At 39.8% G+C, this 25,054-nt stretch overlaps 1 protein-coding gene and 1 long non-coding RNA gene across 4 annotated transcripts in view; one reads left to right on the forward strand and one right to left on the reverse strand.

Annotated features, from left to right (window-relative positions):
- The window catches only part of Large1 (LARGE xylosyl- and glucuronyltransferase 1), a 508,586-nt gene that overhangs the window by 263,050 nt on the left and 220,482 nt on the right, over positions 1–25,054 (forward strand). For 2 of the 3 annotated variants that reach the window (XM_028894770.1, XM_028894772.2), the window contains exons 4-5: positions 2,941–3,023; positions 17,566–17,689. In XM_028894770.1, the coding sequence (XP_028750603.1) occupies positions 2,941–3,023; positions 17,566–17,689 (207 nt within the window). Of the gene's footprint in view, positions 1–2,940; positions 3,024–4,672; positions 4,747–17,565; positions 17,690–25,054 lie in introns of those variants that run through there. The other variant, XM_037206162.1, reaches the window with a different exon arrangement.
- LOC119088071 lies at positions 2,759–5,327 on the reverse strand. Its single transcript, XR_005091657.1, has 3 exons — positions 4,863–5,327; positions 4,629–4,681; positions 2,759–3,085 (listed from the first exon to the last, which is right to left on the reverse strand). It is a non-coding gene; the product is annotated as an uncharacterized LOC119088071 (long non-coding RNA).

A 25,054-nucleotide genomic window follows, 5' to 3' on the forward strand; every position in this document is an offset into this window, starting at 1 on the left:
AAATTTCTCTTTTAAATAGTTTCCTTTAAAATATCTGATATGTTGTGACTTACCAAATCTGCGTAGAACAGTAGAAATCCGAGGGGATTTTCAAAACAGCCACCTAGTGTCTGAGGTGTCAATCCAGAGAGAGAGAGAGACAGAGACAGAGACAGAGAGAGACAGAGAGAGACAGAGAGAGGCAGAGAGAGACAGAGAGAGACCAAGAAAGCGTAGCCTGCTAAAGCTTAAATCCAGCCACGTGTTCCCTCTTGAGCTGAGTCAAGGCTGGGCTCTGGCTTTTTTAAGCTCCCACCACGTGCATTGGCTTTACAGGCAGGGGCCCTGTTTGGCAGGGCAGATCTGAGTTGTTTGTAGCACTGGCTTGAAGCAAGCAGCTCACAGTTAGTCCGGCCTGAGGCCAAACAGACCTGGGCCGGGGCTAGGGAGCCAGCCGCTCAATCTAGATAACCAGCTGCCCGGGCTAGGGAGCTGGCCGCCCTTGCAGGAAACCGGACCTGCCCCAAGCCAAGCGGTTTTTAATGGATTCTTGTCACATTGTGTGCCAGATGTAGATGTAACCAACCGTCTTAGTAAATAAGAAACACAGAACCAATGTAAAAGAGAAAGCCGAGAGATCAGAGCTCAGAGTTAAAATCTTACCCTTCCTCCTGTGGTGCTCCTAGCTCCCCGAAAGAGACCTACTTCCTGTGTGTATGTCTTTACATAGTCTTTCTGTTCTGCCTTCTCATTGGTTGTAAACCCAAACACATGACTGCCTCGTTACTACCTGTAAGTACTGCCCTCCAGGTCTTCAAGGCGTATGTCTCCAATGCTGGCTGTATCCCTGAACACACAGAGATCTATGGGATTAAAGGCGTGCACCACCACCGCCATGCTCTTTCTATGGCTCTAATAGCTCTGACCCCTCGGCAACTTTATTTATTAACATACAGTTAAAATCACATTTCAGTACAAATAGAATACCACCATACTGGGGTGGTGGGAGTGGTCAGAGTGCGTAAAGGTAATTGGGATCAGAGATGTTATGGGAATGGATTGAGGCTGATGAATATAGTTTATCGTTTGTGTCTGATGGGTGTGCTTCCCATGGTAATACTAAATGTGGCGTGAAGAATTCCTGTTAGCCAGACGTCATTGCACAAAGCATCCAGTGGAGTGAGCAGGGTGGAAGAACATCTAGAATGAGCTGCCCAGAATAGAGGGAAATCAGGAGCTGTGATGTGACACCATGGTTTGTCAGAAGACCCATTGTGATGGTTAATTTTAATTTTTAATTTCACACAATCTAGAATCATCTGACCGAGCCCTCTTTATGTCTGTGAGGAAGAATATTGGATGTTGTGGTTGGTGTAAGAAGACATTGCCACTGTTGGCAGGCACCATTTCCTTCACTTGTCATTCTGGACAGTATGAGTATAGAGAGGTCGAGAGAACTAGTATGCATATATTAATACATTGCTCTGTGCTTTTGAGATTGGATATAATGTGACTAGTTCTATCAAGCTCCTACAGTCTTTGATGTCCCTCCCTTCCTTCCTCCTCCCATTTCTTCCTCTCTCCCCTCCCCTTCTTTCTCATCCCCACCCCATTTGAAATTAATTAAAAAAAAAAAACAAAACTTGCTAACCTTAGGGAAGAGGCAACCTGAATATGCCAGCCTTACTGACAGCTTCGAGTATGAAGAGATATTTTTCTCACTTGTAATTCAATTATAGAGCACTACTGTACCTGCAAAATTCAAAAATGAGACATGAGGGCTTGAATAAAGGCTCCAGAAAGCCACTTATTTGGGGTAATGTGTCGCTGAGTTAGATTTTTATATGGAGTACCCAAGAAGGCTGGATAGGCTGTGGCAGTTTATAGCACTGAGCAGAGCAGCGATCTTGTGAGTTGAGTGGTACAAGTGAGCTAGAAAGGAAACAAAAAAAGCTGAAAAAAAAAAAAAAAAAAAAAAAAAAGGCGTATGAATCTGTGAAGTTCAAACTCTTTTGTGGTACAGATCCTAGGATATTACACAATGCCACCAACCAGAGATATATCCCCAAGAAAAGCTGCAGGTATGATATAGAGGGTAGTTGAAAGGCGAAGCTACAATTGCCACAAGAAACTCTATTGGAAGGATGGGGCATCTCAAACATATTGTACCTAAGTAGTGTCATCATGAGTCCTAGTTACTGGAGAAGTAACTTCAGCCTTTGTTGTTTGCCCCACTTGGTTTCATTCTTGCTAAAGTCTAGTTTGTCTTCCTCATGGAAGTTGCTTTAGTCAGGTATTTAGCATAGCCACCAAACATAACTCATATTTATGCCCTGTGTTGTAGGTATTGGCTGGCCTTTCAGCTTTCCCAGAGCCACCTGGGGTTAAAGGCAGAGTCAGAGTTCATGTTTGTGGTTAATATTTTGACAGCTTAAATGAGATGGCTGATAATGCCCATCTCCGTTCTGCTCTTTAATTCCTCAAATGGTATCCCCCATGGAGCCCTGAGCTGCTCACTGGTCGCTTTGGCCTGCTCTCAGGTTGACTTTAGTACTCTAATCCATTTCAGTTTACACTCTGAACCATAATTTGTCAATCTGAAAGCTCTGACTTATTGGTCCATTGGGGTACATTTCTTCTCTTTTGCCAGTTGCCATTGTTTCCTAGCTTGGGGGCAGGGGACTCACTGTTTACCTATTTGAGCCAATAACCATTGCAACCATCTCTAAAATGTAATTGAAAAGACTCTTAATGGCCTCCAAATGATGATAGCTCCATAAACCAATTAAAAAGACTTTAATAAAACTGTCTCAAGTTATTCTCCGTGGCTGCAGGCAGTGCCCTTTGTTTTCTATGATCCCAACAAGAAATCAGGATGATTTTTCTCTCCTGTGGGCCTACAAGACAAGAAGGCTTGCTTCTGTCTGTATGATAGTTCAATCATTGTTCCTTTTCTCTCAGACCATCCACGTGGCCATTGTCTGTGCCGGATACAACGCCAGCAGGGATGTTGTTACTCTGGTCAAGTCAGTCCTCTTTCACAGGTAAGAATAGTCTTTGCTGTACTCTCCTGGCTTTGTATGTCTCTGACCACCTGCATGTTGCCCTGAAGAAGGTTAGATAAGAGCGTGCTTTTTCACCCATCATTCAGACTGCCATGAAAATTAATTTTTGTCCAAAATAAGAAGGATATTGCATTAAGCAAGCTTAATATCAGGGGCTTGGCATTGCCCAGCCATGCTTAGATTTGTAGCTTTCAGAACTACAGGAGCCTTCAAGAACATCCCCAGTTAGATGCTCCAGTTTGTGCTACCCTACAATCTCCAGCTCTTTTTCTATATTCCTGTTGGCAGATTATGTTGTGATTTACACTATATTCCACCTAAAATTCCTATTTAAAGTCCTAACCCTTGGTTTTGAAATAAGACTGTAGATAAACTTTTAAAAAGAGAAGATTAAATTAAAGTAGGCACACTGTGGTGGACCCTAATCCAATATGGCTAGTGTTAAAAATATAAGATTAGGACAGATACATTCAGAAGAAAGACAGTACCTAGCCAAGGAACTTGACCTCACATATTTTAGACTTCTATCTCCTAGAACTGTGGTGAAATGAATTTCTGTTTCTAGCTAGCCAATCTGTTTTAGTTTGCTATGGCACATTGGGTATTATAGAATAATACCCCAGATTGACTTGCCCCTTTTCTGGGTGCTTTGACTGTCAGAAATCATCCATTATGTTAGGCTAAAGATGCTATCCAGTAGACATTGTAGATCTCCATGAGACCAGGTATAATTCTGGTTCTCTTCCGCTGGGAAGTGGAGATACCTCTTAGGTGTCATCTCTTCTTTATGCTTCTGCTTTCTCATGAACCTTTCTTCCTTCCCTTGAATATTCAGGTTAATTCCTCAGACATACTTAATAAGGTCACATACAGAATTGAGTCTACAGTTCCAGTTAATACCCTTCTTGACCCTGCTCTGACTTTTCTTCATGGATTTGGATAAAGTTCATCTATATTTGCAACCAATAATATAGGCAAACACATATGAAATGATTGAGTTAGGATCCTGAACATTCTCAGTAGAAGGAACACTGTTAAGAAGCTCTCAGTTCAGCTGAGTAGAGAGCACAGTATAGTCACTGGAATTCACCACTCAGACCCACCAACACTGCAAAACTGTGTATAAATCATTTCTCCCACCTGCTATCCCAGTCTCCCAACTAACCATTCTCTCTGCAGCACCTTTCAGGAGATATTTCAGGTTCTCTCCTCTCCATCTAGCTCAGGCCTACTGGTCGCTAACCCGCATATACTCTTCCTGGTTCTAGGATTTCTGTTCTTCATATCCATCTTTTCTTACTCATCAGGGGCCAATGTATTCTTCATAGTGTTTTCTTACCTGTCCCTGTGATGATATCATGCCTTGACACCCTGGCCTGTTTGTCCCTCCTCTCTCCATCATATGTCCTGCTACTCTGTCAACCTACTCCTTCCCCAATCCCAAGCCATTGATTGCCTTCTTACCTTATAGGATTTCACACACTACCTATGACAGGAAGCCTGCTTGCAACTCTCAGTGCAGGTTTAAGCTCCTAGTCTATATCCCATAATACCTTGCTTACCTTTTTTTAAAATCATACTTACTATGTTGATCTCTATGTATTCATTCATGATTCCTTCTGTTGCAGAATACAGGCCTTTTGGAGAAAGAAAACATGACTTATTTTCTCTGTATCTCACATATTTAGAAAACTACTAACCAGTAAGTGTTCATTTGTTTAGTAAGTGCTCTTGGGGGAGTCCTTTAGTAAGTAACCTGAAGATACATATTTTCAATCAGTTACCTAAGATACAAATCTAGATTCAATTCACATTTACATTCATGCCACTGTTGTACCAAGAGGCCTTCAGCAAGTTCCTTTAACCCTTTGTTGCTTTGTTAACTTTTGCTGTGGATCAGGTCACTCCCAGTCTGGCTTCTTTTTCTGTGGCATGTCTTTTGTGCTGGTCCAATTATGTAGCTGGAGTCAGCTGGCCTGTTGACAAAAGATCACATTTCTTACTTTCTAGCATCAAGGACAGGGTTGGAGAATGTGACTAACAAAGCAAAATACAATAGTGTCAATTAGCAACAGGGGCTGGCAACTCTTCCTGCCCCTCCTGCCCCTTTAAATCTATGATTTCTGTTGTATAAGGTAAGAGGTCATAGGAATGTCAGGTGGAAATTGGTTGAGTCTTCTCATGTGAAGCCAAGTGCCTTTTCTACATGACCATATTCACTGTGCAGTTTCTGACACTTGTGGTTTCCACACCCTCATTGCTGCCTGTAGCCAGGTGCTATGAACACAGCATGAGTCAAATGAGAGATTTCCAGCCATGATGTCATAATTCCTTGTCTCCAGGGCAATGAAAAACCCCTCCCTGATGGAGTCCAAAGGCCCGTTTTTTCAGGAAAGGCTGTTTATATGATTAAAGATATTATTTTTTTCTATGTCTCAATCATGATAAATTTTTTAATCTCTGGTATTGTTTTTGAGCAAAAGTTTCCTTACTGTTGCCTTAGTTACAAGTCACATAAACTGGTAGTTGTTGAAATTGTAAGAATCTTATTGAGAATAAACTTTTTATTCCAACAGTCTGTGCAGCACAAAGATGTTCAATTTAAAATAGCAGTTTTAGTAGCAGCTGTGGAAGGCATATCATTCTTCTATGGAGATGTGCACATTTAAGAAGAGAGCTTGTTACTAATGTGTGTAATGAAGATAAAGACTGAACCATGGCAATGATTACTTGGCTCTGCTGCACCGGGTGACCCCTGGAGTCCCTCCCTCACCTTGAAGTGATACAAATAAGAATGATTATAAATTGATTTACGGCTGATACTCATTTGGACATTAAAGCAAAAGGATGTTTGAAAGACATTAAGCTGAGAAAGTCCAGCTATAAATAGCTTTATGGCTCCCAAGTCTGTTATGGGGATTAACTAAGACATGATTATAAAATATGTTGACAAATGAAGTACCTTCCTAATGTTAATAATAATAGAATAATAGTGGTTCAGAATGCTTCCTTTGGCTTTCACTGTTAATTACAATAATTAAGTTTATTTTCCAGACAAGATTTTCAACAGATTTTCATTTAAGGCCTTCTTTGTTATGTCAAATCAATTTTACTTCTACAATATGTTTGGTGACGGTGGACATGCTGTATTTTAAAGGATAGTAAAAGACTGACATGAACAGTAACATACCAGTGTGGCACTGAATATTCTCCAACCTCTGGAAAGGAATTTCAGAATATCTGCCAAAGACCTTTACCCCACATGGCTACTGAAGGTTCCATGTCTTAAAAGGATAATTTAAATGCTTTTATTCTTTTATTTTTGTGATTATAATTTTCCTTTCTTCCCTCTAATCCCTTCCATATACTTTCTCTCTTTGAAATTGATGACCTCTTTTTTTTATATATATGTGTATACATTCATTCTTAAATATAATATCTGTCTGTATAACCATGCAGTTGGATTTTTCTTTGGGCTGCTAGATCATAAATAATGACACAGAGATTTATTATTAGTTATCAAAGCTCGGCCTTAGCTTAGGTTTGTTGTTGTTGTTTTAGCTTTGCGCCTTTCCTGGAACTCACTCTGTAGCCCAGGCTAACCTTGAACTCACAGATCTGCCTGCCTCTTTCTCCCAAGTGCTGGGATTAAAGGCGTGCGCCACCACCACCTGGCTTAGGTTTGTTCTTAACTAGTTCTTATAACTTAAATTAACCCCTTTTTAAAAAATCTGTGTTCTGCTACATTGTGCTACCTCTCTTCTGTCTTGTACCTCCTTTCTCCTCTTCCTGTCTGGCTGGTGACTTTGTCCTTCTTCCTAGAGTCTTCTGTGTTCCCAGAAGTCTGGCCTAACCTCTTGTTAGCTATTGGCCATTCAATTTTATTACACCAATTGCAACAATATGTTTTCACACAATATCCCACAACATAACCAAACTCTTCTTGAAATCTTGCTTATAGTCATTCTAAAAGTAGCAACTAGGTTGGGAAAGGGAACATAGTATTTTCCAAGGCAAGGAAGCCAGCATGGGTTTTGCCTCTGATTTTGCTTTAGATTTGTGGGAATTGCAGATCTAGGCAATCATCATACATCTTTGAACATTGGCTCTACTCTCCCCAACAACCCCTACCCAGCCATAGTGCCCTGTTTAGAACATGCAGAGATATATTGCTGTTTTTCTTTTCAACAAATACTGCCGTCACTCTTACCCTACACCAAATTCTGTTCTAAGTGTTGTCAAGATACTAAAATGCCCAGTTCTATGCCTGCTGAAGAAATGTACTGTTGCTAACCCCTAGTTCACAGACAATACAACTGAAGTCCAAGATGGCTAAGTCATTGCTCAAGATCACATGTTCAGGAAGTAGACAGAGCTAAGTTTAAGCTCAGTCCTTTGGCTTCTGAGTCTTTACTTTCCACAGACAACAGGGAGTTTCCTGCTTTTAATATCGTTATCATTACTTTTAGTTTTCATCATCATTTTTGGTGAGGTGTAGATACTGTTATCATTGTTCCAATGCCATTATCATCTTCCTCCCCCTAAGATTTGTACTTGTGAGGTGCTGAATGTTGCATACACAAAAGATTTAAAAGCCTGAGCATCCATGTTCCTAATAAAATTTAAGACAGTATGGACACATGATGCCTTTGAACATATAGGAGTCTGTAGAGAAACTAGGGGAAATATTTTTTTTCCTCAAATGTTAAACTTCATGTGGGATCTTGCATGTGAATTCTATCCCTACTCAATAGGTACTTCTATCACCATAACTCTAGAGAAATTTAGACTTAGAGATGTTAAATGGCTCATTCATTCAATGTCATGGTTGAGTAGATGTTAGTTCAGTTCTAGTCTTCACTCTGTGTGATGTGGCCTTTTGATTCTTCTAGAAAGTTGTTCTCTTCCTTTTATCTGATAAAGAGCTTTATTAAGTTACCCTTGAATTGTTCCATTTTATGGAGGCCATTTTGCATCCTCCAATTCAAGGATGCTGTGACCCCCCAGATCCCTGCTACTAAGATTTTCTGAAATAGTTGTATTAACTATTCACCAAAGACGGCCAGTGCCATCACTGGCTCTTTTCTTTGCCTAAAATTGATGTTGTGTTGTAAACTTAATAAGTAAAGATGATCTCAGCTCCAATGTCCTTTAGTGAAAGCAATCCTTGCATTGCCTTGTGGGAGCTTTGACACTTTCCTGACAAGGAGAGGCCAGAGAGAAGCAGTGGTTTAATTATTTTTGCTTTCTGTTCTGCTATATTTATTGAATCCTGACCTTGAATACAGGAGCAGTTTAGGAAACAGGCAATTGAAGTGTTGCTAATTAAAAGTGTAGTCTGCAGGATTGTCTGGAGATGGAACATTTCCTTGCCTCTATGGCAATACTGGTACTCAAATGAGGCTACTGGGTTTTAGGATATGGACCAAACCACCTGTCTAGGAAGAGGCCTTTTCCCATTTCTAAGCCAAACGCGCGCGCGCGCGCGCACACGCGCGCACACACGCGCACACACACACACACACACACACACACATTTTATGTATGTATGTATATATATATATATATATATGTGTGTGTGTATGTATATATGTATATACACTCATACATATACATACATATAACTAGTGACTGGTGCAAAAAAAAATCTAACTTAGATATGATACCATTATAAAACTAAATAGCCTTAAATTGTATATTGAGAAGATTATCCCTTGTGAGTGAGTTTTTATTAACTTCGGTTTGCAAAATTCACTTTGCTGTAAATTTGTTCTTACATCTAGCCAAATGGTGCTCCATTTCCTTAAAACAAAAGAGAAAGCAGAAGCTCACAGCCTCTGGCAGGTTGTGGTATTTGCAAGGCTCTATCATTAAAATTCATTCTTACCTTCCTGAATTAGAAGCCAAAGGTAAAATGAGACTCAGAAGCTACCTGTGTAGAACATAAAATCATTTCCTTTATTAGTTAATCTTGAGCTATAGATCTTCATTAACCATGAGCATCATCAGGCTGTTTCCTGTGATCTTCAAAACTGGGCATACCTCCTGGTCACACCCCAGCCTGAACATGTGCTCCCATTTCGTGAGCTAAATGTCATTCAGGCCAGTGTTCCCAGTGCAGTGAAGGATCTAGAACATTTGAGCATACAGGCTAACCCACTCACACACTCAGAGAGTAGACTAGCCTTCCATTTTCAGACAGCAACTATTTGTGTGAGAATATCCCTATAATGTAACTGTACTTTGAAAGGGAAACATTCAGTATTGCCAATAAATTTGACATTATTTAGCTATCACCACTCTTGAATATTATGCCCTTTTCATTGCTCCCCAAGGATGCTCCCATATCTATTATTAGTCACTCACATCACCAGTTATTAATCTCTTCTCTGTAGATTTGCCTAGTCTGAACATTTTGTTGCCATGTATATCATGTAATATTTAGTCTTTTTCACTGGCTTCTCTCCCGTCTAATGAAATTTCATGGTTCTTCCATGATATAGCATGTGCTAATACTTCATTCCATTTTATTGTGTACTAATGTCTCCTTGTATGAATGTATTATTCTGTGTCTATCATTTGTTGATGGCCATTTTGGTATTTACTACTTCTTGGCTATTAGGAGTGACTCTACTAAGAATAATTATGTATAAGCTTTTGTATATATACCTGTTTACTTTTTGTTTATTGTTCTTTGACAATTTCATATATGATTATTTTAATATATGTGTATTTTAATCATATACAGCCAATTTATCCTCTTTGCCCTGTCCTTGTCTCTTGCTGAACCCCTTCTCAACAAAATTACCTTCTATTTTTAAGAGAGGAGTTAGTACCACAAAGGAAGTAAAGGCAATTTTTACAGTAGCTCATGAGCCAGTAAAGTTGAAAGTGACCAAATCAATAGCCTACAAAATAAGTTAAAAGAGTTGGAAATGGCCTAAGAGACCAGAATATATGACCACTGCCCTAATTGGATGAGTAAAGAATGATCACTTCCTTGGTTTGTCTAAGGAAACATGGTAAGATGGCATATGCAGCTTACTGGCTCAGCACATGATATACTCAAAAATGATCCATTGATATAAAGATCTCCTAAGTCTCCATCCAATTCCTACTATAATACTCATAAAAGGTCACTTGATGGGGCAAAAGGAAGTTATTCTCCCTCGGATCTCCTCCTCATTTTTTTGTTTCCTTATTCTTCATAGGCAAGAAACAAAACCTCAGGATCCACTGGCTTATCATGACCTCGATGACCACGCAACCTAGTTATGCTTTCTAGGGGTGCAAACATGGGTTCATTTTCTCTGTTAATTAAAGAAGCAAAAATGCAGGGGAAAAGTGTCTTAGAAATCTTAGGGTCCGGGAGGTGGTGGCACACGCCTTTAATCCCAGCACTCGGGAGGCAGAGGCAGGCAGATCTCTGTGAGTTCAAGGCCAGCCTGGCCTACAGAGTGAGTTCCAGGAAAGGCTCAAAGCTACACAGAGAAACCCTGTCTCAAAAACCAAAAAAAAAAAAAAAAAAAAAAAAAAAGAAAAGAAAAGAAATCTTAGGCAGTCACAACAAAGCCATCATGTGTACATAGAAAATTGGAGTCCCATCTTTTTAGTCAGATTTTTCTTTGGGGCTGCCAGTTCACAAATAACACAGTGACTTATTAATCGTGAAAGCTTGGCCATTACTTTAGGATTGTTCCACTAGCTCTTATAAGGTAAATTAACATATTTTTATTAGTCTATGTTCTACCATGTGGCTTTTACCTCTCTCCCATTCTGTGTGTCTGACTTGTTCGCATCTTAATGGCTTTTCCTGTGTGCCTAGATTATCTTCTCTTCCTCTCTGTGCCCGAATGTCCTGCCAGAATGTGCCCTTTCTGTCTTGCCTGGTTATTGGCCATTTAGCTTCTTATTTCACCAGTCACAGCAGCACATCTTCACACAGTGTACCGATATTCTGTAACACCTCTTGGTGTTCTTAGTCTCATTAATAAAAGTATTTAAGAACCAGCATAAACAGAAGCTCAAGGACAAACAATGAACTCAAATGGAAGCTTGAGGACAATTTATTAGAGTTTAAAGGAAAACTCCAGAGCAAGCAAGATGTAGGAAACTGGTTAAGATAAACTGGCTTGGAGGTGATCCTTATGTCTTCAGGAAGCCCCATGGCAGGAGTGGAGCTTTAGAAAAAGCATAAGAAAGCCCAAAGCATTAGTTAGAGAGTTTAAAGCACACTTAGCACCAGCACTAGCTAGTCAGCACCTGAAAGAAAATGACAGAAAAAAGATAAGAAAAAGAAATATGCCAGTCTGAATCAGGATTCAGACAGGCAGGTAGTCCCAGCCAAACTGAACCTAATAGGAGATCTTAGGGACTGCTTTCAAAGGCATGAATTCTGGGAAGCAAAATAGCATTATCTTAAGGTGAACCCACCCTCATAGGCAAGCTACCCTAGCCAGGTTTTGGACTTACTTGATTGGCTTAAGTCTTAAGGAAGGAGACAAGGGCATGTTTCCACCTACCCTAGGTAGGGCCTATTCTTTACCTTAGCTCCCTGAGTTCAGCTCACCAAGAGTCTGGAAAAGCTCCACTGCTTAAAAACAAAACAAGCAAAACCAACAGCAAAAACAAAACCTCATCTCATCACTTTCCTGTCTCTCTCTGTCTTTTTTTTTTTTTACCCACTGAGTTTAATTAGGATTGCTTGCTTGAGTGGAGAGTTATTTTCTAGAGCACAGGCAACTGTATTTTCATATTTATTATATCTACATATATATGTAGATATAATTACAAAACACTTTTTCATATGTAACTAGGAGAGAAAATTGCTGGTACCTCAGAAATAGCATTTCTGTACTAATTTTCATTTTATCTTATGTTTTTGAGAAATTTCCCAACTCCTTGCCTCCCAAATAACCTACATCTTTTGACAATTCCATCTGTAATGGTTGTTGGCTCAGAGTCCTCCATAGCCAAGCTATTGTCATGTTTTTTTTATTTTAAGCATGTGAGTGGGTGTGCAGAGCCATCTCATTGTGGTTTTACAGTTTGCATTTCCCTGGGGATTAATGAGATTGAGTCTTTTCATGTGCTTATTGACCATTTGTAAATCTGTCTTGAGAAATGGTGATTCAGAGCCTCTCTGGGATTTTTAATTGGCTTACTTGTCTTTTTTTTTTCCCCCCTCTTGGAGTTGTAAAAGATCTTTATCATCCTAACAAATCCCTCATCAGCTACTCACTTACAGATATTTTTCTCCTACACCGAGTAATGTTTTTTACTTTATTGATGTACTTCCAAGCACAAAAGTTCTATTTATTTTCTTTTCCTTTTTTTTGGCTTAAGTAAAACAGAATTATTACATGTAGTCTTGGGCTTTGAGGTGCTTGAGATGAAGGTGCCAACATGATCAGGGAACCTTCCTCTGCATCTGCAAGTGACCATCCTGTTGTACCTTACATGTTATAGTGAGCAGGGACAGACAATGCAGTGAAGTCTAGTTTATTCTTCCTTCCCTTTCTTTCTTTCTGCTTTAGATGGCAAGTCTAAGTGATGTGTCATTTTTTGAGAACAGCATAGCCTTTCTTGGCTATAAGGGAACTTACCCTGGGGAGCTAGGATGTCTGAAGATCAGGCAGTGGTCGCCAAAGTTACCCCAAGCCAATGTTTATTATCTTATGCCTTAAGAAGAATAAGGAAATATAGTAAGCAAGGAAAAGGCTAAGCAGAACAAGTGTAGGTTTATTAAGGAAAAATAAGAAAGAACTCCTGAGAGGCAGGGGCCAAAACATTGTGCTACCTTGCCCCATGCATGTACTGCAGGAACTAGATGAAGATTGAAGTAGTATTTATTGAGACTGGACATTTTTAGCACACGGAGGCCTGAACCAGTAAGGACTTCACATATCCTATACAAGTTCTGTCCATAGAAGTAGAGTTACTCCTCCTTGTGTATAAAATAATTCTGGGGTCACAAAGAATGAGAACACCACTCCAATTGAAATATCTGGAGAAGGCAAAATTTTATCCCTTTGACCCAAAGAGTGCTCTAAAGAGCAAGCACATCTACAAGAGGTACACTTGGTATTTATTCTAACTCAGGTGTTTACTCCTTCTTCACTATTGGCTGGGGTCCTACCTCACAGTCTTATTCAACTGGCCAGTCTTCAAAGAATCATCACACAGAAAATGTAGGATGAAGGGAAAAGAGTCACTACTTCAAGGGCAAAAGTTTCAGATTCCAGGCTGCTGTGGGATGTCTTTCTGTACGCTGTGAAAATGTGTTGCTCTGATTGATTGATAAATAAAGTCATTTGGCCAATGGCAAGTCAGGTTTTAGCTAGGCAGAAAATTGAGGATAGACAGGAAAAGAAAGGACAGGCAGGAGAGATGCTGCTAGTCACTGCCAGGAAAAGCGAGATATAAAAGTACTGGTAAGCTACAGACCATGTGACAAAGTATACATTTGTAGAAATGGGTTAATTTAAGATGTAAGAGCTAGCTAGCAAGAAGCCTGAGCCATTGGGCCATACAGTTTGAAAATAATATAAACCTCTGTGTGTTTATTTGCGACCAAGCAGATATGGGATGTGGGTAGAAGAGATTTGTTCTGACCACCAGCTAGCCTGGACACAGAAAAACTTCCAGCTACACCAGGCCATGAAATTCCTAGAATGTAGCCTTAGTGTAGACAAAGATTGTGCTGGTTTTTTGTTTGGTTTGTTTTTTCTTGTTGTTTATTCATTTTGTGGGGGTGTTAAATATTTGAAAAATACAACAATTCTTACATGTTGTGATAGATAAAAAGATTTTAATTCATTGTCTTAAATAGAAGTTTCAATTATTTGGTAGAAAAGACTTATACTTAATATGTCTTACAGTTGCAGAGGAAGTTTGATGTGTTGTGTGATTAGCACATGATCCACTGTGGAGCCTGCCCTTTAACTGCCTAAGCATAGCAACTAAACTCTAGTTTCATAAACTAGTTATATAACCCAGTGTTGAAGAATTTGCTCCTCCATTTCCTTCAAAATGCTTCTCAATAGTTAAGTTCCAGTTAATTCTGTCAAATTGTGATGGAATTTGGGTCATGTTGGTCTTTGTTGATTCACTTATTCTTTCATTAAACAAGACAAGGTAATTCTTTATGTAAGAAAGTTTGAAATATATCTGGAGATTATTAACAAAATGGAGCTCCCAAAGTCCAGTCCTAATTCAGTAGGATGTAGGGTGTTCCTATATTTATGAGTAGCTTCTTCAATCATTGTACTATCTTTGGAGCAGAAGACAGAAGGTTGTGATTCCAGTAGAGAGTTGATGGTTCAGGAAAAGCTGCCAACAGGAACACAAGCTTGCAAAAGCACATAGTGCATTTCTTGAGCTGCATTGGGCCATGTACTTTGCAAGCCACACTAAGGCAATGAAAGGAATCAAGGACAGTTACTTATGAAAACATGAAAGCTTTGCCTCAGACAGCTCTTATTATCCCAGAGACAGAAGACATAGCTACATCTGAGAACAAACATCGGCACTGCTAACTGTTGTGAGGATGGAACCCAACAGGGACCTGGGGTGGAACATAGTGGGAGGATATGGGGCTATTTTGGGTAGGACGACTAAAGAAGGCTGCCCTGAGTTTATGACTATGGAGCTTATTGTGTAGAAAGAACAGGAGAGGTCATATGTGGATATGGAACAGAAAACAACCAGAGTTGGAGGAAGGACTATAATGACATGAAAATAAAGTGGAGGATAAGGTGAATTCTTTAAAATCCCTGTTAGCACAGCATGGGAGCATAGATCTTAACATATTACACAGCGGACAGCAGATTATGACATCATTTTAGAGAGAACATAGGATTTATAGAATGAAATATATGTTGGAGGAGGCAATAGTCATGGAGAAAAAGTAAATACTCATGAGATATCAGTGATGGTTGGGTATGATCATGACAGCCATCATTAACCAAGTCCTTGACCTTCTTATGTTATCTGTTTTATTTGCTTCATATACTTAAGTCTAGTAGATAGGTAGGTAGATAGATAGATAGATAGATAGATAGATAGATAGATAGATAGATACATACATACATACATACATACATACATACATACATAAATACATACATACGTGCATGCATGCATACGTGCATACATACATGCATAGAACTATTATTAATCAAGCCCATTTGAAAGATTTTAAAGTTGACACTTAGTGATATGACTTTCCAAGGTTCACTATTAGTTTTTTACAGATCCAAGATATATCAAAGCCAGTAGATTTATCTCCTGAGATCTAACTTGGAACTCCTAGGTGGAGTTGCCTCTATAGATTTACCATTGACTGGGTGTGGAAGACATGGGTTGTATGAAATGGATGGGACTCTTTTTATTGCTAGAGAGGGTGAGTAAATGGTGCTTATTGTTAATCCCAAAGATGCAAGGAGAAAGACCACTGAGCCAAATCATCACAGACAAATTAATTAAAGCAAATCTTTTTATTTGTGTACATAGGCTGTCTCTCCCTAAAGATAGGGTTTGAGAGATCAGCATTGGACAAGAAGAAGACAAGGTTTTTAGCCGGGCAGTGGTTACGCACGCCTTTAATCCCAGCACTCTGGAGGCAGAGGCAGGCGGATCTCTGTGAGTTCCAGGCCAGCCTGGGTTATAGAGTGAGTTCCAGGAAAGGCACAAAGCTACACAGAGAAACCCTGTCTCGAAAAAACAAAAAACAAGAAGAAGAAAAAAAAAAACAAGAAGAAGAAGAAAAAAAGAAGAAGAAGAAGAAGAAGAAGAAGAAGAAGAAGAAGAAGAAGAAGAAGAAGAAGAAGAAGAAGAAGAAGAAGAAGAAGAAGAAGAAGAAGAAGAAGAAGAAGAAGAAGAAGAAGAAGAAGAAGAAGAAGAAGAAAGAAGAAGAAGAAGAAGAAGAAGAAGAAGAAGAAGAAGAAGAAGAAGAAGAAGACAAGGTTTTTACAGCTCAGGGGTAGGTGGTTTCCAAATGGGGAATTTGGCAGGCAAAATAGGGAAGGTTATAGTAGCCGAGCATAAGCATAACAAGTTAGTCATAACAACCTGAAACAAAGACATAGTTCCAAGGTGATTGCAAAGTGGTCATAACAACATAGTTATAGCAACAGGTAGTCATAGCAGGGTAGCCATAGGTGGTCATAATAACCTTTTGAAACAGAGGCATGGTTGCTGTTTCCTGGGATAGGCTGCACAGAACCATTTGTAGTTAAGGTTACAGGTGGGTCATAATCTAGTCCTTGAGAAACAAAAGTTTAATCATAAACAGGAATGAACCTATTTTGTCTTTATTATAAAATTGCTTTTAAGCCTAAGATGGAGGCAGGCTCCTCTATCATTTATCAGACTCAAGAAGGAAATGCTGTGGGAAAAGCCAGAACTGGATGTATTCATTTCCATTTTTCCTTGTATTGATTACTTTTCATGTTGCAACAAAAGACATGATATACAGCAATTTAAGGAAGGAAGGATTTATTCTGGCTTATGTTCAAAAACATACATTACAACCCCTCACCTGGTACCAATTTTTGGTACTTTTTACTTGTTTCATTGTTGTAAGAAAATATCCTAACAAAATCAACTTATTTAAGAAATAGTTTATTGTGGCTTAATGTTGCCATAAAATTCAAGGAGATACATTTATCATGAAGGGGAAGGCAGGAGCATAAAGCTAGCTGTTCATCTCTGCAGTCAGGAAGGAAAACATGAACAGGAAATGAGCTTAAGCTATCAAAAGTCAGACTCATTCCCAGTCACTTACTTCAGCAAAACTTTACTCCTAAAGGTTCTACTACCTACTCAAACAGTGCCACCAGCCAAGCACCAAGTATTCAAGCACATAAATCCTTGTGAGGACATTTCATATTCAAAGCACTAAAGCTCCCAGAATCTGTGCCCTTGTGTCATGAACTGTCCAGTAAGGGCTGGTCACTGTAGACAGTTGAGTGACTACAAGACTTGGACCCACTACAAAAGAGGCAGTCTAGTATCCTCAGTGAAGCTCCAGATGACTCCAGCATGAAAACATGGCTTTGTTTTGGAAAAGAACAAGTAGCAAACACATCTTATCTTTGAGTTAATGGACAAGTATGTTGCCAGCTGCCCACACCAGTTTAAGATATGGCCCATTGTCATTGTGTGTCTATATTAATGCTGGTATGTCAAGTTGGCAGATATAAAGATTGATGCAATTGTTAAATATGCCCCACTTCAGATTCTTAGAATCCAGATTTTTTTCATAACAGATGTGAGAATTGGCTTTTGTCTTCTATGGTGTTTAGTTGTCTAGGCTCTGAAATGTGGAGGTTGAGGGAATTGTCCTCTTTCCCTTGTAATTCTAATATCCTCACCAAGAAGCACCGTGGAGCTATATGCTTGATTTACTCCCACAGTGGCTTGTGACACTGTCGCATATTATCAGTTGGGAAAGTGGTAAATTTGCAAGTAGACTCAAGGCCTTTAATGCTTTTTTGGCATCCTCCTTTCCCGTCCACAGGCGGAACCCTTTGCACTTCCACCTCATCGCTGATTCTATTGCGGAGCAGATCCTGGCTACGCTTTTCCAGACCTGGATGGTACCTGCCGTGCGTGTGGACTTCTATAATGCTGATGAGCTCAAGGTATGGAAAGGAGAAGGGAGGAGGGGAGAAGAGTTTCCCTGATGTGCTGCATTAGAAACCTTGGTTGGGTATCATTAATTTAACTGCAGCAAGAACAGAGACCTCACCTCCTAGTAGGAAATGTTCAATTTATAACTGTGCTTATCTGAATTTATCATTAAGCCACATATTAGCAAAACTGGTCATCTAATACAGAATCTACTTTGGTCTGGGCAATTCTAGCCACCAAGGAAATTGGTAGAAGCTGAAGTTCACTGACTGCGGTATGTATCTGAACATGGTCAGTGGTTGAATGGTAGGTAATCACTCTATTGTTCACTGAGGTGAATGTTGACCTCAGAGTCTGACAGACCTTGCCTTAACTCTAAGCACAGTATAACTACTGGTCACAAGACACAAATCAATAAGCAGCCCATGCTTGCATGTTTTTCAGGTATAGAAAGGTTATAATCCCAGCTATTGGGGTAAGTAGGAGTTTCTGATGAAAGATGATGATACCCCAGGAAAAATACAATGAATAAATACTGCATTAGAAAGATTTCAACCAATAAAATTCATGTGGTCATGTGTGATTCCTTTGCTTGAATGATACCACTTTGTTTGCATGAATTGAGATTGTGGTCTAATTAAAGACCACTGATGAGGGCTCCCAACTCTGCTTCTTATCTATCTCTTGTCATTGCTATGAGTTCTCCCTAACACTTAGCTATAAATATTAGAGGACACATAATATTTGGCTTCTCCAATGTTGCAGTCCTCTGCTTATTCTGTGTCCTCTATCAAACTTACTCTTCCTAATATCTTGTCACCATCTGACCCATCCTTTTATAGTCAATGGCATTACTTTCCTTTCTCCTTTCCAAGAATGAGCAAGAAACTTGCTATCCACTTGGCTCTTACCACTATGTCTAATCTGTAGTTCTTAGTCCCCATGTAGCCAAAGGTAGCTATGAATGCATCATGACACAAAATATAAACTTACATAAAACATGGTAAGTTGTGTGTGTGTGTATTTGTGTTTGCATTTATTTTATTTTCTTATTTTTTGTAAAACACTTCCATAAACCTTGTGCAAGGAATGTGTAAATGGCAGTATTGTGTCACAATGTTAAAATGCTGAGCCTGCCATTGGAGTCTAGCAGCACTTTATTGAAGTAAGAAGATGAGAGCACATGCCCTCTTTTTCTGTTTTTCTGATGCATAGTAGGTAGTGTATGGTAGGTGTCTCACATACTCAGAGGTCTAGTGTACTGCTATTGTTAGAGGAACTAGTAGCTTTGGAGGAAAACTCTGGCTTTCTGTTTCTAACCACCTTGGGAAGGACCAGACACATAGCCATGGGGTTGATTCTGTCAAATAGATTCTTCTAAGAGCCACAAAGCCATTATAATTTCATTTCAGAGTAGGAACATTTTAATTAGATTGATCATGTTGATGCATGCTAGAGGTTCTGATTTTCACATATTTCAGGCTCCAAGGTTGATCAAGACATTCAGTATTTTGCATTTGGGGGATTGTTCTAATTTCCATACTATTCTGAGCTAAAATTGATTTACACTTTTAAAAAGATAAAAACAAAATTTAGCAAACTGCTGTATTAATTAAGGTGAAAGGCAAGTCACTCTGTTTCCCAGGGTCTTAGTGCATACACCACAGGTAAATGAAAAGAGAGAGGAAGAGCTGGCAAGAGGGCTGCCTCTGCCTCCATACTTACTGCTTACTCCACTTCCTCCCTCTCTTGCCCCAGTCAATCAGCCACTTATGGCTTGTTTAGAAACACAGACTGAGTCAGGTGGGGTGGCACGGGGCTGTGATCCCAGAAATGAGGAAAATGGGGCAAGAGGATAATTATTTCTAAGCCAATCTGAATGATATAAAAGAAAAAAAAAAACTGAGTGAGGGTAGTTCCTAAATTTTAATTTCAAATATTTGTTTTCCACATACAGAAAAACTATGTAATTGGGTTTCAGGCTTGGCTAACTTAATTGTCAAATGGGCTGGGATAATGCCAGCCACTGAAGGAAGATATAGTGTCTGTAACATGTCGGGTTCTCATAAATGCTTGGTGCTTTCAGACACAGTGGCTGGAACCTATAGTCCCAGCACTAGGAAGACTGAAGTAGGAGGACTGATAGAAACTTGGAATTAGAGAAAACATAGTAAGACCCTGTTTTTTGTTTGTTTGTTTGTTTGGTTTTGTTTTTTAATGTTTTGAAAATTGAAGAATCCCACTTTCTTTGAATCCTAAGATCATGTAGTACCTAAGTTGTGGATCCTATTGATCACATGGGATGTGATCCATAATGTTGATTAATGATTAGGATTTTGAAGGGACAGGGTGCCCCCTGGAGCCCAAGGCTTTCCCGAGTCCCGGAACCTCAGATGACAGGAGACAAATAAAGAGGGTCTATGGTTCTACTCACGGAGATCCAGATAGACGAGTTGTCTATTATTTTACATACTGGTTTCATTCTGGTTACATTTTTGTCAATTTAACACAAGTTAGGGTTCTTTGGGAAGGAGAACCTCAGTTGGGAAAAATTCCCCTGTCAGATTGGTCTTTTGGACATATTCTTGATTAGGAGTTGATGTGGGAGGGCCCAGCACACAGGGATGGTACCCCCTGTAGATAGTTGGTCCTGGGTTGTATAAGTACATAGACTGAGCAAGACATGGAAAGCAAACCAGGAAGCAGTGTTCCTCCATGGCCTCTGTTTTAGTTTCTGCCTTGAGTTTCTTTCATGCCTCCCTTCAATGGTGGATTATGATCAGGATATTTAAACTAAATAAACTCTTTCCTTCCCAAGTTGTGTTTGCTTTTGGTCTTTATCACAGCCATAGAAAACAAGCTAGGACAATTATTAACGGAGTAAAATCTTTTATTATTTAAAACATGTAACAATTCAACAAATTCCATCTGGCACATTAAAATGGGTACTGTCTTTTAGAATATTGTCCTCCATAGAAGATTCCTGACATCTCTACTTTTTTTTTTACCTGTTACCATCCCTCTCCTATGTCTCATGATGCCTATTCCCAGAACTTTGCAGAATAATGAATATGGATAAATTATATAGAACATGATGTTTTCATGTCATCAGTGGTCACACAGGAAAACATTTATATATGATCATCTCTGCCAACTTGCAACTGCCCCTCGACTGGCTCATGGCCCTCTCATCTGCATAGCTGCTCATTATTGGTTTGTCCTTCCTCTCCCTATGTGTTACCCCATATCCTAGCTGACCTTTCTCCCTAGCCAATATCCCCAACCAAGCTTTCTCTCTTGCCTTCTCTTCTGCTCACATTTCCTCTCCCAGGTCTATTCTTGCACAATAGCAAGGATCAGTTTTCTGAAAAAGCAAGCCCATGCTTGGTACCCCTGTTTTCTGTTGAAAATCATCTGTGGCCCACTATTGCTCTTAAGAGCAAGACCACAGCTCTTCAAGCCATTTTTTTTTGGCTATTAAAACTGTTTCTGGTTTCCTTTCCTTGTTACTAAGTCATTCCCTACTCTTTTGCTGAGGCTATGCTATTGGGGGGAAATTCCCTACTTCATCATCACCTTGGAGACCCTTTGTTTTGTGGATTGCATGTATTTTTTTCAGGAAACTTACCACAGATCATAAAACTCTGTGGCATCCTGTGATAAGTTGCTTGTGATGGTTTGGGAATGGCTTCCATAGATTCATATATTTGAATACTTGGTCAATAGCTGGTGGAACTGTTGGGGAAGGATTAGGCTGTGTGTCCTTTTTGGAGGAGATGTGTCATTGACAAATACTTTGAAATTTCAAATGTCTACAGCATTTCCATTATCCCCTATACCTGGTAATTTCATCTTAAGATGTGAACTCTCAGCTACTGCTCCAATATCATGCCTGCCTGTCTGTTACCCTTCTCCCTGGCATGATCTTATGGACTGTTAACACTCTGAATCTATAAGCCTCAAATGAACTTTTGGTCATGGTGTTTTATCATAGTATTAGAAAGGCAGCTAAGACCCATAGTATCTGTTTGTTCCCTGGATTTTGTCCCTGTTGTGTGCCTAACTGGGTACCTGATTAAGAAAATGCTTGCTAAGTAACTCATATACAGTATATTCAGAGCTGTTTTGTTCATTTTGTTTTCAGTTCTGAGGATTTAACCTGGGGCCTCCCAAATGCTAGGCATGCACCATACTACTGGGCTATATTCTCTACCCTTTTTTTTTACATTTTGCTTTCAGTGAGTACCTCACTAAGCTTCCCAGGCTAGTCTGGAACCTCTGATAATCCTGCCTCAGCCTCCCAAGAGCTGGGATTATGGGCCTGGGTTACCGTGTACAGCTCCAGCACTGGGTTATTAAGAATAACAAGGCAAGATTTATCTTTGATCACAAAAGAGGGTCACCACATTTCTGAGTATGATTTTGAGTCTGTGGGCAGCCAGATATCTGCCTGGCTGCCTTTACAATAGTGGTTCTGTGTGTACCAGCACATATCCTAATAGCAGCCCTGGGACAGATAAGTAAGCATTTTTTTTTCTATCTTTTCTTTGGACTATTTCACTTTTCTTTTTCAGATAGTATTTCATTATGTAGTTAGCACTGGCCTTGAACTCACCACGTAGCCCATGCTAGCTTCAAACTCACTATGAAACCAGGATGAGTATTTTTCCATGACAAGTGTGAGGAACAGAGCACATTCATGTGTCACACTTTAGATGATATCTGGAAAGGAGGAATAACAGGAAGGAACATATAACAGATATGAGCTGTGTTCTGTAGTTGTGTTCAATAAGTATGTCAGATGGCACATCTGCAGACACACAAGACAGCCGACTCCTCTGATATGGCTGGCTCCAAGAAATTACTTTGTAAGCTCTTGGAAATGGCACTTCTCAGAAATGCTCCTGTGGTCCCCTTATTTTTTTCTGTTAGTGTTGAAGATGGAGTATGAGGGAATAGGAAATTTATGAGGGATGGGTATATGATTAAAAACGAACTGTAGGAAACCCACCATTGATTCATTTACTTCTCTCCATAACGACCATTAGTGTGGATTTGCAAATAGGAGTCTCAGCCTGCTCATCTCTGGGACCTGTAGAATGTTCCTCGGACTTCCTTGTACTTGCATGGATACCTTTTATTTCCAGACCCTAGATCCCGATATCAATACCCTACCAGGACTGTACTTTCTTTGCTGTGAGCACTGCTCAAGCACTGCTTGGAGCTCCGAGCCTTCAGAGAATGGGGGAATTTATTTTGGTATAGAGCTTGGTAGATGGCTGCACAGTCACTCACTTCTCGTGATAACCCTCTGGGCTTGAGAGTGAAGTTTGATTACCTCCATCTCACAGATAATTCATGAAATCCAGCACTGAAGAGTATTTGCCTAAGATCATGCAGCTAATAAATGCCAAAGCTGATATTTAACTTTTCCCTTTTGAAATGAGATGATGTGAAACAGGAAGTTGTAATTCAGTAGGCATAGATGGAGTTTAGATCTGAAGGCAAGGGCAGCAGCCACTAGAAAAAGAGGATGCCCTTGCTCAATGCACTTGGGGTCCCTGAGCCCATGGGCTGCATCTAAGGTCTATTCACTTTAGAATTTATATGTTGTTTCTAGTGTTCTCCCTGCTTCTTCTCTGTATTTCTACAATTCCATGGGCTCAGTTCTAGAATCCCCATCACATGGATAAATAACTCCAAATCTTAGTTGAACACTCTGGAGCTGTGTAATCATGGCTCAAAACCTAAAACTGTTTTAACTCCACTGTGTCCAATCCTTCTCCTTTGTTCTTTTCATTTCTTGTATAGGCTAAGATATAAGTCTACTTAGACAAGGGTCGCCTAAGTTCTTGAAACTGTTCCTTTCCTAACTGTCTCTAATGAACAAATTAATTAAGCATGAAGCCTCCATTTAAATGCCTACTGAGAACAGACCTTCCTGCTAGGAATAAAAGTGACCCACCAAAGTGATGCTCCTGAGGTTTGTGATGGCCCAGTTGCTCCCATCTAAGGACCTTGTTCAAAACTAAATGATCATACCCATAGGTAGTTTGCTTTAAATCAGCAAAACAGTTCTTGCCAGCTTTTACACAAGGCTCTGTGTGTCTACTAGCCTTTTATCTTGCCCCATCTGGCATACAAAGTCACCCTCATGCCACCACTGAGATAGCGATGATGCCGAGCTCATAAAGGGAAGCAGCTGGGGCAGTGGCTGTTTCATGATTCACCTGTTTGGTGGGGAGTCCTAATTCATCTCCTTTTCTCTTAGCCCTGATGCCTGCTTATTACCTGTATTACAAAGGTTATGAAGTTAGATTCCAGACAGTGGTTACAGGAAATGTTGGTGGTTGACTCTGCAAATTGGTACCCCACTCATCTCTAATTGCCTTTGTGCTGCTTTCTGTGGAAAGAGAGGAGGTTCTCTTTAGATAGCTGTAATCTCTCAGCCCCCTGTGAGCCTTCAGGAAGAACACTTTCATTGTTCCTCTCCATGGAACCATTAAGTGAACTTCTGCCTACCCTGACCATTTCCTAGGAAGATAAACTTCCTGAATACTGAATTTTCAACTGTGGTAAAATGAAGCAAACATGGATTCTGTGTGTTGAATGAGGCCTGATATTCATAGCTTTTATAACAAATAAGGCCTAGACAGGCAAGCAAGGTATCCAAGGTTACCTCAATGATTTTTTTCTAACATAGACCTTTCCCCCCAAATTGTATATAACATAGAGGTTTCATACTGGCAGTGGTTGTGCATCTGTTAATGTGATTAGATATCCGAGTGCCTGGGCAGTTCTATCTCCTTTTGGAGACTCTGATCTACTGTGAGATGCCCAACAGAGGACCCAGAGGGAAAATACAGCTTGTGGTTTGATACATGCTGAAATAACCGGAGCAACACACAGCACTTAAGTCTTTCAAGCCATAGCTGTAGCTCTCTTTATTGGTAATGACTCAGTGCATTTAAATGGTCTCTTACATTAGGAAGAATAGTGCTTGATACACAGTGGGCACTTATCGTCTCCTCACATGGCTGTCTGTCACATGCAGATAGACCCTCATCAGGACAGTTCAGCTTACATTATTTCACCTTTACAACCATGCAAAAGCATTATGCATGGAATAAAGTGTACTTGAGATTTAGAATTTGGGTCTTTCCCTGGCTAATGGCATGTAGCATGTTCCTCTTATAATGCTGGACAGTAAGAGAGAGCTGCAATGTTCACTTAGCCCTGTTATACCAGAGGAAACAGCCACAACTCTATGCTAGGTTATATTGCTTGGCTGTAATTTCTGGATTCAGTTTATTAAATGATTTTCTGATTTAGAGTATTTTTGACTTAACATAATCCAGACCGAATTTCACCAGAAG

The sequence above is a fragment of the Peromyscus leucopus genome, chromosome 5 (genome assembly GCF_004664715.2).
Source record: "Peromyscus leucopus breed LL Stock chromosome 5, UCI_PerLeu_2.1, whole genome shotgun sequence".
In the NCBI taxonomy this organism is placed as follows: Eukaryota; Metazoa; Chordata; class Mammalia; order Rodentia; family Cricetidae; genus Peromyscus; species Peromyscus leucopus.